Source organism: Chelonus insularis, unplaced genomic scaffold (assembly GCF_013357705.1).
Source record: "Chelonus insularis isolate UGA/USDA-ARS -01 unplaced genomic scaffold, ASM1335770v1 contig_383_pilon, whole genome shotgun sequence".
Taxonomy (NCBI): domain Eukaryota; kingdom Metazoa; phylum Arthropoda; class Insecta; order Hymenoptera; family Braconidae; genus Chelonus; species Chelonus insularis.
Window position 1 is genome coordinate 125,390 of NW_023276540.1, and position 21,091 is coordinate 146,480.

A 21,091-nucleotide genomic window follows, 5' to 3' on the forward strand; every position below is an offset into this window, starting at 1 on the left:
AGGTCTGAGCAATCTCGAATTGCCGTGGGAGTGCGACTGATCGATCCCACGGATTGATCAAGGTTTTTTCACGCCAGATTCAATCGACAACTATTTATTTGAACATTTATTATATAAATGTTTAAGTATAACAGAATGCTAGCGCGCCCTTTTATCCATGTAATTGTTATACAATCGATTGACTTTCCGCCGGATTTCCATTCCACTGGCGGTACCGATTTATATGTTTCAGGTATTTGCACGTCAGAAGGTCATCAGACTCTCAAAAGTGGGAGTTGGATTGCCAACGATGATGGTCCTTGGACTCCCGGATTTAACAAGGGAAGGTCCGGGTTCAACTTTGAAAGAAAAAGTTTCACCTTCCTAAGGACGTACACATTTATTTTGAATCTTTATTACGATCCCTTCACCAATTTAATCGGTTTGCATTGAACAAGGAGGATTATTATTATTATTATTATTGCAGGCATTATTAATTGTCATGGATTTTACCTCTCAATTACTATTTTATTATTTAATCGAACCATTGAAAACCTTCTTGGTCGTACCGAGGCAGAATTTATAATAATTTTTCAACTTCAAAGTCTTTAATTATAATTTTAAAAAATTTATGATGATATTCAAGACTAGAATAAGATTCTTTAGATTAATCTAAGACATCACTGGAAATCGTAATTTTTTTGTTTCAATGTACTTCAAAGTGTTTATAAAATGGCTACAATTTTAATCAAATAGGTGATGTTATATTGAAACATTTTAAATGCTTTAAAATAAAACACTTTTGTTGTTGATTCCCAGGATGAATTGGAACATCTGAATTTAAAATCTAGTCGTGGATTGCTATTTTAATTGATGATTTTAAATTAAGTAGAATTTGTTTGAAAATTAGTAAAATGGTAAACAAAGAGAACATGGGTTTTTGGAGATAAAAGAGTTATTTATAATACTTTTAAAATCTATCGTAACTCATCATCGCGATAATTCCTGTCGTATTTTGACACATACTGGATTTTGTTCAACTTGTTGATATGTTTCTTTTTTTCGTTTTTTAAAGCCATAAAAACAGATTAAATTCTCTGGTTGGCGCCGAGACCAACTTTTAGGGACAAAAGAAGGAAAATGTATTTATACATAGCTAACATTCCTATTTTTTTCGAAACTGGTAAAACCGGGAATACTTAATTTTTATTTATAAAAAAAACATTTATCAGCCTCGAGGAAAATATATTGACAAGTTTTCTTTCTAATTTTATCTTTGATATTTGACATAAATATTGTTCGATTGAAAAACATCGTTATATTTCTCATCAATAATGAGATTTGCATCATCAATTTCTGTAGCAAACATTAAAATTAAATAACTCTTTTTTTTATTACACACTTTTAGATAATAATATAAAGAAAGTTATGTGTGTTGTCATTCATCAATTAACAGTTGTTTTTTAAGAATTTTTTTTCTTTCTAATTTGATGATTTTCTCTCACAGTACATATTACATTCTCATAACTCTATCATAAGTAAAAGATTTCTTTTCGATTGATGCAATAGGCCACATCATCGATGCTATAATCTCAATTTTTTCTTATCTAGCGACCTCAACATCTAGGAAGCAATAATATCTTAAATACTCATTTCTACATTTTTCAAATTTAATTTTGCAAGTCAACAACGTTATTGCACCGTCTTCGATCAACCGACACTAATTATCAATTGCGCATCAACGAGAATACTACTTTTGTAGCCTATGATGGGTGCGCAGAAAATTGCAACGGATGAACGTAATCGGTTTTTTAAACGAGTGAACTTTCCTCTTAAGTATTCAACTGATTTCATCAATTTAATATCTTGTTTTCTCAGTGTATTTGTTTCTTTATTTTATTCCATTTACTTTTTCCTTTTTTTTTATTGTGCTTAATCAGTATCAATAAAATGGGTGAGTTGATGAATTATTTTTTTGTTCTGTTTTTATTAAAGCTTACTAGAAACTCCTAATGAGTTCATACAGCTTTACATTACAATATGTAAATTATAACATTTTTTAATAATAATACTTTCAAAATATTTTTAAAAATACAATATTGTAATATTTATAAAAATTACAATATTATAATACTTTTTAAGATATTCATTTAAAAAAAAAGGAAAAAATAGTGCAAAAAAAATAATAAATAAAACTGCATAAGAATTTACAGACTTCAATGACAATTTCCATGTCAAAGTTCATATGGACTAACAACATCAAGATGATGAAGAGTTGGAACAATTTAAATGTGATCCATTTTCGGAGTAACCTTGTTCTTTCTTCATCATGCAAGAGGTACAGCCACAAAACATGACTGAGGTCTTCATACACATAATGACAGCTACATTTGCTACTCTCTACTATCCCATATTGTGTCATGATTGAGCAGGATACTAAGAAAGATCTATTATCGGCGTGAAAAGTATAGACCCCTTACTTTAAAGGTGTATAAAAAAGATACTAATAACTGCCTCAAGGTACGGTATTACTACCATAATCGGTAGTAACCATTTTGGAAGTGGATTTAAAGGTTGTAATATTAATTTTTTTTTTAATTCTTTCCAGGGAAGCTTTCAAGTTGGAATAATCACTTCGATGATGGTCTAGATGTTAGTCATTAATTAATAATTGATTAATTATAAGCTTCAAGAAATTAATTGTTGGACAATTTATTTTTCTAGAAGACTAAAAAAAGCTCTGAGATATCTAATTATGATTGGAGTCAAAAGAATAAGTTTATGGAATGATTTGATAGTTTGAAAAGGAGAAACAGACCTGCAAGGAATGGAATCTTGTCAATGAGTGTGGGTGTAAGCCTTGGTTAGTATTTTATTATCAGAGAGTTTGTGCAAAGGGTATCATTATAGTTGATAAAACTAACCAAACGTATAAACATGGATTCTAAAAATCCAGTATAAAATAAAAGTTAAATAGTATTAGTATCTTGGAAAATTATTAGATACATTTGACAGTAAATGATGTCAAGATAGGAGTCTGGTGTATATTGTGAATGATAAATTGCATTGCTCATGCAAACAATGCAACACCTCACCTAGGAAAACCAGTTTTGTTGCAGTCTCTTATTCTCTCTTTCTGTGCTTCTCCTCCACCCCTCAACAAGGATATTTCATAGGCCACGATTGCGCGAGTTTGAACATTTATAACTATCACTTGAAGGATCTTACAGAGATCATGGTGTATATGTATATGTAGTAAAATAAGAATAAGAGATAAAAGAAAAAATAAATAAAATTCATCGTACAGAGAATTCCACATAGACATCACGACGTGTACTGTACGCTTTTAAATAAAAAAACTTTTAAGCACGCGTACCTTGACTGAGAGAATTTACGAACTACCCAATGTGTAATGTTAAGAGAAAAGAAACGATAAAAGCTCCTCGAGGTCGTGTTCACACAAGACATGATAAAGAAAAGAATTTCTAGTAGTATTATTGCAAAATAAAATTGATAATAAAAATAAAAAATACCACGTGTTGTAACTATTTAAATAATTCATTTACTTACTTAATTATTTTTAATTATTTTCATTAACGACTGTATTTTTATTAGAGTTTATATTAGAAGTGTCTAGACATTTCATAGAGTGCAAAAGTAATGCAGTATTAACGTAAATATAAAAGAGACGGGTGTACTTCACCATTGAGGTCATTTTACCAAGAGACTGTTGCTTGATAATTATCTCAAAGCATAAAGAAATAATCGAAAGGATTTAAGGAATTATTAAAAACATCAAAGTTTTTTTTTTCGTTCAAATAATGGCGAGGTCATAACTAATTTTTATTATACACAATAATAATTGATACTTTTTAGTGGTAATTTTATGGAATGTTTAACTCTGGATTGGTAATATAATAAGATGCTATGCTAGATTATCTTTTGTCCATCCCAGGAAAAATGTCAATTGTTACATTTATATATTTAGATACATGTAATTTTTTTATCTAAGTTCAAAGTAAGAATTATAATAGAAAAAAATAAGGTATATTTTAAAAGAGAGAGTTTTTTTTAAGGTGAATATAATTGTGAAAAATAGAGAAATTTTCATATTTAAAGTAGACAATGTTATCTTCAATAAGTATCTTAAGTAATTAATGATTACGAAAAAAAAAAAATTAATTTCCTCAGAAATACCATAATTGTATTAACAGTTGAGTGATTAACTTTTATTGAGAATTTAATTTGTGTGTAGTAATGATGGATTTATAAATAAAAAATTTGTACAATAAAGTTATTAATATGCAAGATAAGTGAGATAATAAGAAGATAACATATGTTGGTTATTTAACTATTATGTATTATAACGATCATTAATTTATGAATAAATATTTTTTTTTTATCGTTTAATGATGATAATGAAAAATAAATCAAAGCCTTTTCTCTTGTTTAATAACTCCCAAGGAAGATTATTCAATGTGTATCTGAGAGCTAGGACAATTTCGTAAGGGTGTCTGTCTTTCTTATTTTCACATTATTTTTCAGACTGTATTTAAAATGAATTCTCTCGTACACGGTGATGTGGTTGCAACAGCCCTCAACAACTCGACGAAATAATATAATAGAAACAATCGAGCGAAACAGACACGAGACAACAGAATAACTTTTTCAAGATGATTTTCACTTGCTATACTACTACTCTATATAAATGCTACGCGAATTATCCCACGTTATTATTTTATATCTACACCAAAGCAATTGTGAGTATTTACTTGGGTAATTTTATATACTGCCAACAATTAAATATTGATATAGTTGTTCATTAACGGTGAACAAATAAATTTTTTGTTATAAAATTCAGTATGCGATTTTATATTTGCTAACAATTCTGACGAATATTCTTCTAGAATTTTAATTAAGGGATTGTAAAATTTTCTTTATTGACCTTTTGATTAAAGTGAGACGCATTTTAACATCTAAGTAATGACTAACATTACATAATGCCACTGGACAATATTTATGTATATAAAATTATGAATTGTATTAATTTATTTTTATGAAGACGTTAAAAAAAAAATTTGGAGTCATTAATTATAATTCACATGTTAACAATAACATTTTAACTTACATAAATTTGTCTGCATAACAATTAATCACAAATTTTTATATATCATTTTGTTGGTTTTTTTTTATTTTGAAAAATATTTATTATTATTAATGCGTCTTACGATTTGTCAAAGATTTGTCTGGTCAGGATCCCAGGACTTTATTATTATTATTATTTATTGTTAAATGCAAGTTAAAACAATTATTTTAATAGCAACATAAAATAAATAACGAAAGTTAAGAAGAATAAAAAATGAATACATACTAGAACCCCTTAGGGACACCCTGGAGCACACCCGGTGGGATAATTAATAATTAAATAGCTAAATTTCTTACTTGATACCGGTTATCCAATTGCACACTTTGATTACATAAAGTGACATTTTCGCTACTTGCATTCTACACCTTCCTACCCCTCCACCTCCTTTTTCTTTATACTCAAACTGAGGCTTTTAATCATACATCATAATAATTCCAAACAATCCTTATTTAATCTACTAGACACCTAATGTTTGTTTTGTTAAAAAAATATATATTCATGTGTACTGACCATTGACCAATAATATCGAAAAATGGCAAAAAAAATAAAGTCGATTGAAATGAAATTATGTCAAGGATAATAAACGTTTTCACCACTCACCCACTCTGGAAACGACAGCCAACATCAGCAGTAGGCTACTAACAAGTAGCATCTTGATTATTTTTTTCTTCACTGTTCGATTTGATTAATTAACCTTTTTTCTAGTTATTTAATTAAATACAAAGTCTATGAATAATGTTCTCAATTCAATTAACGAAACACTAGCAAAAAGCGAGAAAAAAAAATGACATCCAATTAGAAATAAAGCTCGGTATTAGCTCGGAAAAACAAATTTAATTTGTGAAAATTATAGTGAATTCACTAAAACACTTTATAAACACGTAATAAAAAAATAAAGTGATTAATTGAGATGGTATATTGTGATTGAAACAAAGTAAGATCAAAACAAACTTTTGAATCTAGACGTCAACAAGATAACTTTCGTCTGACTCTTTCAAAGTTGCTGCTACTGCTGTTTTTTAGTGCGCTGTTTAGAGCCACAGCAGCGCCATTGACGATCGCAAACATATGCTTCAGTCACGAAGAGAGAAAGGTGACTGAATATCTCAAGGCGTACTCAATACCTTCTGTCTTCTCGGTGTAAGTCACCTTTCTATCGAAGTCAAGCAGCAACAAAGAAGGGAGTGTTATGTTTACGGGGATAACGCACTAGGTACTGTGCCACCGCCACCATCACTTCCACCACCGCCAGAGCATTCTCCAACGGTCACTTCCACCCAACTTTGACGACTGGACATCATTTATAACACCTCTTATTTTTCTCTACTCCAATGATCTTGAAATCACAGTTGGTTCTTAATTTTCATCATTTTTTTGCCAATTATTCCAACAACTTTAAAATAAATTACTCATTCATATCGATTATTATCTTCATAAAATAGACATGTTTTTGCTTTAAAAGTCATTACTTTCTCAGTGAATTAATTCGAATTATTTATCAGATAGTGATTAATTGTCTAGCAAGCCATTTAAGAGTTATTTGATACATATTATGTGATTTAACCTCAAGAAAGCTGAAAAAATATTCATATGCTAAACTATTGTAAAGCTTTCGAAATTTATGCATTGAAAGAAATAAATGAGATACCTTGGAAAAAGGTAAATATCTCAATGTAGAGTGTGATAAATAATTCTCAGTACTAGATAAAAAATAATTATTAATAGGGACGTAATTAACTTGGTGTCTCTAGAGACTGAAAGCGAGAAAAAGAAGAGTTTTTCGTTACGCTTCGTACAGTCAATTTATCATTAATTCTTATGAGCTTTATTGTAAATACATGTATAAATTAAACATATTCTATTAATTTAAAATACATTCAGACGATGAGACACGCAAGTTTGCCCCTTGCATAATCCCGTGAATGCACAATAGAAATCGTGAAATAATTTCAACAATTAATCTATCAAAAGCTCTACTTTAACGCCATCTATTATCTTAAATAAAGTTGTAGAAAATTTTAATTAGAATATAAGTTTTCTTTTTAATTAATGCATTATTTATTATCGTATAGAATAAGTTATGCCAAATAGAATGCATGTATGAATAACGAATGAAAAAATAACCAATAAAGCAAAAAGGAACAGCAAAAAGGAAAGATTAATGCACATTGACAATAAATTCTCTCTAGTATCCACGTGATTTATTATGCCCCGGTTCACGCGGTGTATTAAAAGCACTTGCAGAAAATTCTTGAGCTCATGGTGCTGTTCATGATACGCATAAATGTCTGCCAGAACTTAACTTCACTTCTAAATTATGTTTAAGGCTGGGCTTTACATCGTTTTCCTCCTAGAAAATCTCAAGAAGTCGGGAAATGACTTATTTATCAGCTTATTAGCAATTGTATCTACTGATTTTGATATCAGAATAAAGTTTATTTCATATAGAACACGGCTTCTGAATATTTTTGTTTATTGCTCAATATTTTGATGGAATTTAATTAAAGAGAAAATCGTCATCGAATTATCACGAGATTTTTCATGGTCGTCTATAGAAAAATAATTGATTGTTTATTTTTTACTCCATTTTTCCCGGAAAGAATTGTTGGCTGGTGTCCTTGCCACGGTCTATATTATAAATAAAACCAGTTTAAATAATAAAACGCAATAATTAAGTCGTATTTTTCTTTTTATTTTTCAGATGCTTTTTACTACCTCTATTAGGGCAAAAAATTTAAGTGAAGCCTAGTCTTAACCCTACATTGGATCCAGTGACATGTATGGTACAACCAACTCTAATAAAAACAGCTAAAAAAAAAATAAAATGTCTTCATTTACTGGATTATGATTTTTTAAATCATTTTTCCAGGTGTCTAGACCTTAAATAAAATCAGATATATTTTTTCAGACTAAAAACCAATTACGCATTGTAAGGTTAATTTTTGTTCATCTACAAAGAAAAAATATGACCAATCAAATCTGCTACTTTTGATTGTACTTATTTGTATTTTACATCACAATTTTCAAATCGAATTAATTTTACACCATTATTTTATTAGTTATTAAAAGACATCTATTTTTCATTTGTTCAATGTAATGGTCGATAAACGAATTACTTTATATGCTCAATTACCATTTGGTTTGCATGCTTGGTTTCATTTTATTCTCTCATGGACTTACAGATCATATGTCTTTCTACGACATAATGGTTCTGCGCACATATTGCTTAAGATATTAACCTTTCTTTTTACCTTGATCGGACAAATTTACTACACATTGTAGCAGTGAGTGGATTCTGGACAGTGCTAATAAACGAATTAATTGAAAGAATAAATTACCACGTCGTTTAATTTTATTCATCACATTATCAATGCTATCAATGATTGGTTATTAATTGAATACATAAATAATCTTGGGTAAAAATCATCAGAAAGACCATTTGAAAGAATATCATTCCTATGAAATTGATACGATATGTCATTCGAAACAAATAATGTATTAGTTTTAATATTATGTAATTCATAAAAAATCACCTTCAGTACTAAAACGTAAGTATTGTATGTTCACTTTCGGTGATATACCAAAATTACAGTAACCCTGAGTAACTTACCTAACAACGCATGTATCAACTCTAGGTCTCATGGGAGTAGTGCTTGGATAAGCACATAGATATAAAACACTTTCGCAAGGAACTCTTGTCCTCTTGCAAGATACCGTCCGCCCCAGCGTGAGACGAAACGGACTCAACAGTTTACCCATTCACTATACACTCATTACACGATTTTTCATAGCATTGTGATTCTGTTTTTTCACACGTCAGTTGCACTTAAATAATATTTATGAATTGCTAATATGATTAATTATTTACTGACCTTCAAATCTGTTACAATACCAAACCGAAAAATTAGATTAATTAAAAACGTCAAGGAGAAATTTAAGATTAATGATAAAGTCACAAAAAATTCACTTTAACATTATACTATTATGAAGGAAATTATTTCATAATTATTGGAATGTTGATATTATTCGGTGAAAATAAAAAAGGCCTTGGAGATAGAAGATAAAAATCAGATATGCATGGATTGTGATCTGGTTTAAGGCCGTAAATGTTGGTTAAAAGTTTGATGTATGGATAAGTAGAGAGAATATGGGAACATACCAAAAACAATTAGAAAGTAAAAATGTCACGGGAAATACATTACATAGCAGACTTTGAATTTGGGATTTTTTGAATGAATTAACAGATTAATTTTAATGAAATTTTTAACTTCAATCTTTGTATCTATTAAATAGTTTTTGACTTTTATTAGTAATAGCTATCAAGACAATTTTGATATTTACAAAATTTAATGTTACAACGTAAATTAAGTCTCAAAAAATATCGCGTGAGACTTAATTTGTTATTATTGTTATCTTAATAATGATAGTGATAAATATTGACAATGAATGCGCGGAATGATTCAACTAAGAGATTAATTTTATTCATTTTATAATAAAAGTATTAAAAAGAATATTTTTTTTTGTATTAAAAATTGCATAATTTTCTTATTCAATTCGTATCAGTGTCATTGATTTCAATGATGAATTGATGAACAATTTTATAGATATACAATCTGGTACTGACTATATTGTTATATTTAATTACTAACTAATTCAATTTGCCGATATTTTTTTCGTAAATTGCTGACTGGGTCTTTGAATAATACAGGATCTAGTCTCATGTTGGACCGCAACAAAGGCATGTAACCAAACACAGCCACAAAAGTATTCATGCAAGTTTGCCGTTGTGTGAAATGATCTGGATCATTCCATGAGGATCTATCACAATGAAAATTAAATAGTTAATAATATTTTATTATTAAATAACTCTTCAAAATTTTAAAATTAATTCTTCACATCAACATAACTACGAAATGTTGGTTAATCAGTAGAATATAAAGGGTAAAGTTGCTTAAATCGTACCCCATATTGTCTAATAGTCCAGTAGCTAAAGAAAACTACCTAAAGAATAATTGCTTCCTAGTTAGATAGGTCTTAAAATTACGGCTACTGGACTATGAGTCGTATTTAGAATAAAGACGCCAAAACGACATAATAAATATATAGAATAATGTCGGCGAGCTACTCATTTCATTGTTTCTTACTCGCACGACTAAATAGTTGAATTTAAGACTACTCGATGACACTTTGTTATAAATATAAGATCAGATATTACTGGAGTACGACATAGGTTGTGGTACGACTAAAGCGACTTTACCCTATTTATAAATATCATACCTAATTCCAGCTGCCGTAGTATCCTTATAAAGTTTACGTTGAGTAATTTTAATCGGTGGTCGTCGAGTAACGTGGCTCACCAAAAAATTCATGAGTATATCTTCACAATTTTGGGACTGTTCAACAGTTTTATGTAACGTCGAACTTAACGATTCAGTATATAAACTATTATAGTAACGATGATAAAAAGCTGCTCCAGTTAAAACAATACTGTAGTCATTTGTCCATTTACTAGTGTAACCCCAAGATCGCTGGAATGATATTTTTATGATATAACTGTCGGGATTAAAGTTATAAAATTATTATTATTCTATTCACCTTGGAATCATCCCAGTAATGAGATCTAGCTGGATATCCAACAATTCGATCGGGAAATGATTGCCATACGACAAAGGCAAAATCAATTTCATCAGTATTGAGAGTAACATCTTCATCCAATGATAATATGGCACTGGTTTGTATTTGAGAATAAGGATAGAAACGTTGGGATATACTACTAGCAACTATCACATTAATCGTTACTTTGATGCCTTGCCAACGTGGTCGTCTTGGTATAGGAATATCAGAATTCCACAGTAAAATTATCTAAAATAAATATAACAATAAAATGAATAACTAATAGACAAAATTTTTTATCAATATTACTAAGATTACTGAAGGTTAAATGTATAATAAAAAATCATAAAAAATAATTCCCGGAAACTTACCTTATCTAAATATTTACTCTTGGCAACGCTTCGAAGTAGACGATAAAGAACAGCAGTGGACCCTAACTGTGAGTAAATAATGGCAGTAAATGCATTGCCTGGTTCATTATTTGAAAACGGAAGCTCTTGCTGACTATCTGCAAACTGTGGTAGAATTGCCAATGCACCAGGATATGTATTCCATAAAAGTTTTTCACGTGCACCTTCCCACGGTAAGCGTTCGCGAATACTCTAAAATTAAATTTAAATTTTATTAATCAAAAATTTTTTTTTTTTATAAATAACTTTTGTATTTTATGTTTATCAACTTACCTCAAAGACCGTAAAAATAATCTTTTCAATAGAAGAAAAATATCTTTCCCATAAAAATTGGGTTTGTTGTCTCAATTTCAAAATTTGTGTATTTGGAATGGAACGCAGAATATCAGGAATCTATAAATATATTTATTTGTGTTAATTATATTGAGAAATAAATGAAACATATGAAATAGAAAGTGGAATTTTGAATGGAAAAATACCAACCTGAAACAACAATCTTTCGTCTGTAAATATAACTGCTTGATTCCAGTCAATACGATCATGAAATGGTAGTGCCCATCCATTACTTAATATAACAGGAATACATCCGGCTTTGAGAGCTTCTAAAAATCGAAAACTACCAAGCCTACGTCCTCTCGGAACTAAACAAAAGGTTGAATTCAACAACAACACTTCGTAATCATACCTAAAAGGAAAAAACAATCACAATTAAAATATATTATAAATAACATTTGGGTGATATAAAAAATAGTCAAAATTTACGTGTCATATTCTTGATTATCTTGTTGACAATGTTCATCTTGAAGCTCTCTCCAGGCTTTGCCATGTCGACAAGTGGTGACAAAAACAAGATCTTTACCATTATGAAGATGATAAAGAGCATTTCTTGTTTCTGAACCAATTCCATGTACATATCGTTTCCCTTTAAATGCTGCTAAATATTTTTTATTGCTAGGAAAATTATTCTCAGGTGCTTGACCAGGTTCTCCACCTCGTTCAGGATGTTGTTTTCCAAAAAGAGGAATAGAAACATCAAAATTTGACCGAAGAATACTTATAGACATACTTGCTTTAGCTAACATTGCATAACCAATATTAAAAGCTAACGCATCTTCAACATAATCGGGCCAAGTTCCAGAGTATAGATTGAAAATGAGATGATTTCTACCTTCATTCCAATAAGGTAAGCGTAGTAATTTTGAAGGTAGATTATGAATAAATTCTGTTGATAATGGATCTCGATCTAAGGTGTCCAATGCCAATACAAATAAACATGCACGTGATGGATCTGACGTGTAATAACGAGATTCAGTGATAACATTTAATATTTTTTGGTATAATGGACTTATAGCATCCTCAACTGGATATACATAAACAGTAAATCCTTTTCTACACTTTGTGTAATCAAAACAAGTATCCATCCGACATTGTTTATGTGGATTTATTATTAAAGATTTACCGTTAGATAATCTTAAATCTTTATCATAAAATTCTTCATTTATAGTCAAATAGGATGGCAATTTTTCCCAAGAGTAATGTATTATTTCATCAATATTTCTACTTTTTAATCTATAACCACCAAAATAGCAGTACCCAAGAAACGCACATGTGACAAATAATAATAGATAACGTTTTTTGGCCTGCATTTTGTAGTTTTTTTAAGTAATTGATTCTTCTAATTTACACATACACGATTACATTTAATTTAAAATATCGTCTCTTGATTATAAAAGTCACTTTGCTACATTCAAAATGCATTGCAACTCTTATACAAAATAATTGCCAACATTATTCTCTGTATATATATTTCTATGTGTAGATATAATATATGACAATTGGATTATTCTAGAGAAGAATTGACTCCATTGCAGGATATTGCTAAAACAGAAAAAAATTCAAGTAGATCATTTATAACAAAGCTTTGATTGTTCTCAATGCCTAGTCACTAGCAGAGTAATTGAATAAATCAAAGAACATATTTATGTTCTATTATATCTTCTACCAGGGACTTTTTTAGATCTTCATAAATATTAACAAGAAAAAACGTGAAGTTAATGATATGCGTAATCATAATTGATTAATAGAGTTGTTATAACATGATTATTATTTTATGACCAGTAATTTGGATTAATTTTATGTTATGTATCCAAAAATTACAGCAATAAATGATATTTCATGTATTAATTACTATTAAATAAGAAAGAATTATTTGAAAATGTGATAAGAAATATCAGTTTGATAATTTATATCAACTGGTTAAATTTTTTATCTTCCAATATAAAAATTACATTAAATGTATGATACATAAAAAATATAACGGATATTATTTGAGTTGGAAGTAAAAAATGCCAAGTATTATATTTATTGTAATTTATGTAAAGCAGTGAAATTTAATATTTCTTCTCGTCGTTACTTTAATGTTTATTATTGTTTAATAGACTGACTTCTTTTAATTTAATGCATTATTTTTATTTTTGGTGCTTTATGAAAATTTACAAAGAAAGAAATTTAATCAAAATTACCTTTGATAAATCGGAGCAGAATATTCAGTAGTTTCCAAAGTATTTGACTTTTTGATGCTCCAAAATACCTCTTGTAATATTCTTTTTCTATACGTATATGCACTTACTGCAATTACGTATTTTAAACTCTTGTATCTCTTTAAATATTGCTTCATAGCCAATTGCGATCACGATTTGAATGTCGTCATTATTTTTAATATAATTCACCAATAATATAAGCCTGGATCTAGTGACTTAACATTAGCATGTTATATTTAATTTTTTTTTACAATTATAAAGTATATAGTATTGAATAAGGCTGTCTTCACTAATCAAAAATATTAAAAAACATCACATTTATTATCATTACATACTAAAGTTTTAATTTTTTTTCAATATTTTAATTTTGAATAAACTCAAACAACATGACTCTTTTAGGTTAGTCCTTGCGGACTTGGATCGTCTCCACAGTAGTTTATATTCACGTAAAAACATTTTTTCACATTCTATTTTCATTTCGATAACAAATTATTATTTAACAACGAAAAATTAGATAAATATCGTCACATGTTGATGAACAAGTAATAAATTTAAAACCTTTTGATGAACTGCCTTGACATTTAAGTATACAAAAGAGCAATATATGTATGCTATATGTTGTCTAGTTCACGAATGAACCAGAGATAACTTTGAAAAGGCTGTCGGGGAAAAGGTGCCAACTATTAGCCGACAAATAAAACTTTTGAAGTTACCGACAGAGCCGACTTTATCGACTCAGCATCTTCCAATGCTGTTTTTCTATTCTCTGATTCGCATCATTTTGGCAAACAAAAGTAAATATGTTTATAATATGAGTAGAGTTTTTTAACACATTATTTATAAACGTATATTTTTTAATTAATATATCATAAAAATGAGTGATTTTCTGGCAAATAATAATATTTGTGGACAAAACCTTTTGCGTCTTGTTTCTCGAGGAAATGCAATTATTGCTGAATTAATGCGTCTGAAGGAACATGTACCGCCAGTTTTTAAGTAAATAAATTTGAAACCGAAAATAATAATCTTGAATAAAGGAATATATTAATTAATAATATATGACCATTTTTCTAGGTTAGATTCAAAACGTAATTTGCAAAAATATGGATCAATCATTATGGACTTTGCATACTTTAAAGCTGCTAATATTCATGAACAAAAAATTGAAAATGATCCAGTAAGTACTGTTATTCTTTTCAATCAAGTCCAATGTCAAAAATGAGTCCTCCTTTATTTGAAATGTATTCTAGATTCTCCAAGAGTTGGATGAAAATTTAAGGGAAAGCTATGCAGATGTTTTATCTAGATTTTATTTAGCATTTGAAAGTATTCATAAATTTATCACAGATTTGAATACTTATATTGACGAATTAGAAGATGGGAATTATATTCAGCAATCAGTAGAGAGTGTCATGCTGAATGAGGAAGGAAAACAGTTAATGGTATGCAATTAATCAACAACAATAAAGGTGGTGATGACTATTTTATTTTACAAATAGAAAGTAATTTAAATATCTTTAGTGTGAAGCAGTGTATCTGTACGGTGTTATGCTACTGTTAGTAGATCATCAATTTGAAGGTCAGATAAGAGAAAGAATGTTAGTTTCCTATTATAGATATAATGCTCAACGATCATCTTCAACGAGGGTAGATGATGTTTGTATGTTATTAAGATCAACAGGTTTCTCTAAATCATCGTTAAAACGACCATTAAATTATCCAGAAGATTATTTTAGGTTAGATTTTAATCTACTAATTTTTTTAAATATGAGAAGCATTATGATAATCATATACCTACTCATAATTTAGGAGAGTTCCGATTAAATCTACGTTTATTGATCTTTTAATCGGCCGGCTGAGACTAGATGAGCTTTATAGCCAGTCTTTAACATTCCCAAACCCAGAATATCGCAGTTTAGCTTCAGCTAATCAAGCTGCTATGCTAGTTATCATTCTCTCATTTCAATCGTCAATTCTACAAACAGGATCGGCCATAATGCGTGAAATCGTAGACCGTTTTTTTCCTGACAATTGGGTAATTAGCATTTACATGGGAATTGTATTGAATTTATGTGACTGGTGGTCTCCTTATAAAGCAGCTCGAATTGCACTTAATAATACTCTAGAAGCAGCTAATGTAAAAAAAATTGCACAAATGTATGGTATCAAAGTTCAGGTAATAATAATAATAATAAAAATAATTATCTGTAATGACATATATATATTTTATGACATTAAATTTCATTATTACATTCTTGTAGAAATTAATAACAGAAACTGAAAAATTACAACTAGCTGTAACTCTAGATGAAAATGAAATTGAATCTATTGTTAAATTAATACGTGAATGTAATGTATCACTACACTGGATATTACTACATACAACAGTACCAACAATATTACATGAAGAATCTAAACGAGTTCGATCTTTACGCCAACAAGTTATAAATGAAAGCAAATACACTATTGATAATTGTTTGAAATTATTACTCAGCACTGCACAAATTGAACACGATGTTAAACAAATGTATAAACAAATGTTGAAGGATAAAGAATCCAAATGGTCTGAGTATAAAAATAAATGTATACAACTTATTGACAATTTAATTGAAATATTTAGTCAAAATAATAAAAATTTTGACAGTGCTGACACTAATGAACGTTTAAAGATTTGGTTCAAAGAAATAAGTACGCATATTAATTCACTTCAACAAGAGGATGGGAAGAAAATAGCTCAATTGCTACAGGCATTAGAGGAAGTTCAGGAATTTCATCAATTAGAAAATAATTTACAAGTTTCTAAATATTTAATAGACACTAGAGAGATTTTATACATCATGCTACGTATCGGAAGCATTTCAGAAAGTACTATGATAGCTTTAAATATTTCAACAGATATTTGTTATGCTTGGAACATCATGGAAACTTTTATCGATGTCATGCAAACTAGTATTAAAAAAAATCCTCCAACTGTTGTTAAATTGAAAGCATTGTTTTCAAAAATGGCTTCTGCATTGGAAATGCCATTATTAAGAATCAATCAAGCTAAAAGTGCCGATTTGTCTTCTGTTTCACAATACTACAGCAGACAGCTTGAAAGTTATGCTCGAAGAGTTTTGCAAATAATTCCAGAAACTGTGTTTGGACTTTTAGCACAAATTGTTCACTTGGAAACGAATATTTTCAAAGAAATTCCAACCAAGTTGAATAAAGATATGCTTAAAGATTATGCTCAACTGAATGAACGTTTACAAATGGCTAAATTAACATATGCTGTATCAGTATTTACAAAAGGTGTTCTGTCTTTGAAAAGTGTATCACTAGGAGTACTGCGAGTTGATTCTAATCGATTACTAGAAGATGGAATACGCCAAGAGCTTGTTAAAAAAGTTACTCTCGCTCTGCAAAATGGTCTGACCTTTGATAATAAATCAAAAGTTTCTTTAGTTGATAAATTAAATGACTTGGCAGTTGTCATTGATGGATATCGGAAAGCTTTTCAGTATATACAAGATTATATTAATATAAATAGTTTAAAAATTTGGCATGAAGAAATAATTTATATTATTAATCTAGCTCTTGAAGATGAGTGTAAAAATTCAGCGCCTGAGAAATATAGCAAATTACATGATGAATCGAATTGTGAATTAAATGGAACTACTTTCATTGGAAGATTAACGAAGGAATTAATTCGTGTTACAGATCCTAGAAATACGGTTTATATTAAACACTCACTTGCATGGTATGATCTTAAAACACAAAATGAAGTTTTGAATCATAAAATTTTCTCGACAATTCTAGTGGCTATGGGAACACCGGGATTGTATGGAATTGATAAATTACTTTCTCATTATATTATTTTAGAGTTGAAGAATTTACACAGATTTTTAGAAGGTCTTGATAAAAATTGGTCACTAGTGGTTGGAGAATGTTTGACAATAATGAAAACCCATGAACTTCATACCAGTATGTCTTAATAAAAATACTCTTCTATTTAACTAATTACATCATCATATGATTATATTTAATTTTTATTTAATTTAGGTAATCCTGGCAAGCTTTACTCCATTTTATCTAATCATTCTAATAAAATGTGGCCATCTATGCTGGATTCTTTGTTAAAAATTGGCCATTATCAGTTACTAAGAAATAAAATTTGTTATGAACTTAATATTGCTTGTAAATTCGAAGCCAAGCATATGGAAAGTGCACTTCGAACTCTAAATACGTATGTAATAAATTTTATTTTATAATTATCAAAATATAATTTAACATTAATGGATATGAATTTGTTAAAAATTAGAGCAATACTCACAGAACTTGGAGGAAAATCTGATAACAGTTATAGTGGTCAGGAAGAAATGGATTTAATTAATAAACTCAGTGTTAGGCTAGATTGGACTGGAATCAGTGATCCACTGAATAAAAAATATATTAAATTATCTGATATCAGTCATTTAGATTTTACGCTTTTTTTATTCACGATTTTTTATCTTCATAAACTACAATTTTGTAAGAACACAGGTACATATTTATATATATCCAAAATGTTTATTAAATTTATTCTTTATAATAAAAATTTTTATCACTTTTATTCATTAATAATAAAAACATCGTCATGTTAGGAAAAAAATTTTAATCAATTAAATTTAATTTAAAAAAAAAAACAAATTTCTTTGTAATAAATTTGCATAAAATTACTTAACTTCAATTTCATCTTATCTTTAAGTAATTTGAATAAAATCTCTAGTTTATTTAGAAAAATCTATTTTTTTCCAGCAAGCTTGTTGAGTAAAAAAATTCAAGATCCAATCGATGCAGTGGTATTTTCAATTGGTATTCAAACGTTATCGAAACAATTTTCATCAGATATTTTTGATGATTATCTTTCATATCTTTGTAAATATGTATTACTATTCGTCGCTGTTGATAAGTAAGTTAAACAATTAATTGTTTTCATGTTATTAATCAAGAATATAAATAAATTTATTTTTTCAGTGGCAAACTTGGCAGTGAATGGGAATCTGAAGGATTAACTGTCTTACATTATCTTCATCTAGTCTGCAAAATTGCAAACATACCTAAATCAACCATACTTGATAAAATTCCAATAATTATTTTAGATCAGTATACAAAAAACAAGTAACTTTTAATATGAAATTGATCCAATAAATGTAACGAAATAAACATATCGGAAAATTTCATTATTTGAATAAATGAATCAATTAGGAAATAGAATAAAATGTAAAAAAAAAAAAACGTAGGCGAATTGTTACGCATTGGCGGCTGTTGATTACCATTACAGTAAGTATTTGCGGTAGGCGGCAATTCGGCGCCTTTCGGCGGCAATTGCGGTAACGCTAGTCACTGTCTTCATTGTACAAAAAGGACCCTCAATCGAATTGAATATTTAGTCGTATTATAAAAATTTGTTAGCTATTACTGGAATTTCTATTTATTTATTGGTAATTTTAGTGAATTATACTGTTTATTTCAACGTCACAAATGAAGCCTCGAAAAAAGGTTTTTTGTATTTCAATTGAATAATATTCTGTTTTATTAATTTTTTCAGCTTTACGCGATCAAATTAGGGTGTGACTATTATTTCTGTTTTAACTTTATAAAATAATTCAATTTGGACTTTATTATTTTATTATATATCAGTCATTTATTTCAATTTTTATTTTAAATTAATAGATTAATTTTTTTTTTATATAATAAAAATATTTGCTTGTTCCAAAGACATATGTTAAAAATAATTACAATAAAAATATTTATAGAAAATAATGAATCTTATGGTGGCAATTGTTGTAATACTCGTTGGACAACTCACGGTAGCACAAGACTCAAAATCAAGTCGTGATTCTTTGAATTTTATGAAACAACGTCCTAAAATACGAGAGTCCAGTAATTTTCGTCCTGAAACACTTGCAACGGCTGTTGGATTCGGAAAACGATCGAGTAATACTCCATTAGTGATGAATGAGAAACCGAAATATTTAATTATTTTACCACCTGTACAAGCTATTTATCAAAGGTAAGTCATATTATTTTCTATCAATGAATTTATAACAAATTAATTCAATTGTTAATTACTAAAATTATTATTTATTAGGATTCCGGCGTATTGGTATCCACGATATTCAAGAAGATCCATCAAATTACAAGAAAAAAAATCAAAAATCAGTACCAAGTATACACTGGTACCATTAAAAGTATTAAATTCGATATAAATGATTATTTTGTTGTCAATTTTTTGTTATAGTTGATTATAATAACACTGGCCAACGATGAAAATTTTTGTTTCAATTACTTTAGCTAATTTTTGTTTAATTTGGTGTGCTGATTATGAAAAAAATAATTAACAAGTCGTATCACCCACCAATTTCTTACAATTTAATATTGAATAAAATTAATTTGTATTAATTTTTAGCTATGCTAAAGATCCTTACAGTAAAACTTTACTTTGAAAATTTGTAACCCAATAACAAACAATATTTTTAATTTTTATTTATCTAATTTTTCTCTATTAAGTATTAACAACCATTTTTTTTGTTGGCCTGTGTAATTATTATTATTGATGATGGAAACAAATAATTTATAAAAATAAATTAATGAAGATATTTTTTTTTTTGTTAAAATAAGGATTAAGGGTGAAAGATATGACAACTGTATGTACATTTGAAATTACTACTTCTTAATTTTCCAACAATTTACAAACATCAACTAATTTACAATAATTTATGATCATTGATATTCTATTAGTAAATTTATTTACTACACAATAAGTTTCAACAAGAAAAAATTATTTCTATTAGCAAATTAATTTTAAAATGCATCAAGCTAAATTAATCTACACGCGTCTATACTATCATCAATTTAAATATTGTATATCACAGAAATTTCATTCTAGCGTTGTTGTTGTTGTTGTTTTTTTTTTGTTTTGTTTAAATATATTATATAGATGAAAAATACTTATTGCATACAAGCAGTTAACACAGACGCATTAGTGTTACTATTGCTTGCATATATAACATATACAAGGCACATTGTTGGATGCAGAAATTAGTGTTTTGAAAAATAATTTAATATTTATCTAGTTTAGTGAATAGATATTAATTTTATTAATTATTCCATCTATGTGTCTTAATTAATTATTATCTAATTTATTATCGTGCAATGATTTAAACAATAAATCAACTACCAAAAGATAAATAAAAACAACATGAATCTACAACTATATTTTGTTATTTAACTTTCAAAGTTTATGTATTTATATTTTATTTCTAAAATAACTTGACTAAACAAATATGTCACATTGCTTATTAATTCAACCATTAAAAGTATTCTAAAGCGGAAAAAGTTTATATGACAATAAATTTGTCAATAATTAAACAATATAA

The 21,091-nt window shown here is 28.4% G+C and overlaps 3 protein-coding genes and 1 long non-coding RNA gene across 6 annotated transcripts in view; 2 read left to right on the top strand and 2 right to left on the bottom strand.

The window, feature by feature from the left end:
- The window catches only part of Cda5 (Chitin deacetylase-like 5), a 29,120-nt gene extending 22,842 nt beyond the window's left edge, over positions 1-6,278 (bottom strand). Inside the window, exon 1 of the mRNA XM_035084107.1 lies at positions 5,726-6,278. Coding sequence (XP_034939998.1) covers positions 5,726-5,777 — 52 coding nt within the window. The 5' untranslated portion in view covers positions 5,778-6,278. The remainder of the gene's footprint in view (positions 1-5,725) is intronic.
- Positions 2,163-3,304, top strand: LOC118067406 (uncharacterized). The gene is made up of 3 exons (XR_004690383.1): positions 2,163-2,499; positions 2,588-2,631; positions 2,704-3,304. It is a non-coding gene; the product is annotated as an uncharacterized lncRNA (long non-coding RNA).
- Positions 6,279-9,513: 3,235 nt separating the features above from the next.
- ttv (exostosin glycosyltransferase 1 ttv) lies at positions 9,514-14,314 on the bottom strand. The gene is made up of 8 exons (XM_035084138.1): positions 13,671-14,314; positions 11,911-13,026; positions 11,632-11,833; positions 11,422-11,541; positions 11,110-11,340; positions 10,721-10,987; positions 10,403-10,653; positions 9,514-9,943 (listed from the first exon to the last, which is right to left on the bottom strand). Exons 2-8 carry the CDS (start codon positions 12,792-12,794, stop codon positions 9,763-9,765), a joined length of 2,136 nt encoding a protein of 711 aa, XP_034940029.1. The 5' UTR covers positions 12,795-13,026; positions 13,671-14,314; the 3' UTR covers positions 9,514-9,762.
- Positions 14,315-14,436: 122 nt separating this feature from the next.
- Positions 14,437-20,188, top strand: Strump (WASH complex subunit strump). 3 transcript variants are annotated; one of them, XR_004690385.1, is made up of 12 exons: positions 14,437-14,684; positions 14,763-14,865; positions 14,939-15,130; positions 15,210-15,424; positions 15,498-15,864; positions 15,950-17,654; positions 17,733-17,916; positions 17,992-18,212; positions 18,468-18,621; positions 18,687-19,211; positions 19,469-19,725; positions 19,804-20,188. XR_004690385.1 is itself a non-coding variant. In XM_035084136.1 (10 exons), the coding sequence occupies exons 1-10, from the start codon at positions 14,563-14,565 to the stop codon at positions 18,832-18,834; spliced, it is 3,411 nt and encodes a 1,136-aa protein (XP_034940027.1). In that variant the 5' UTR covers positions 14,437-14,562; the 3' UTR covers positions 18,835-19,351. The 3 variants fall into 3 exon arrangements, 1 of the variants encoding a protein (XP_034940027.1); XR_004690384.1 differs by having other exon boundaries at positions 18,687-18,992; XM_035084136.1 differs by lacking the exons at positions 19,469-19,725; positions 19,804-20,188 and having other exon boundaries at positions 18,687-19,351.
- The last annotated feature ends 903 nt before the right edge of the window (positions 20,189-21,091 follow it).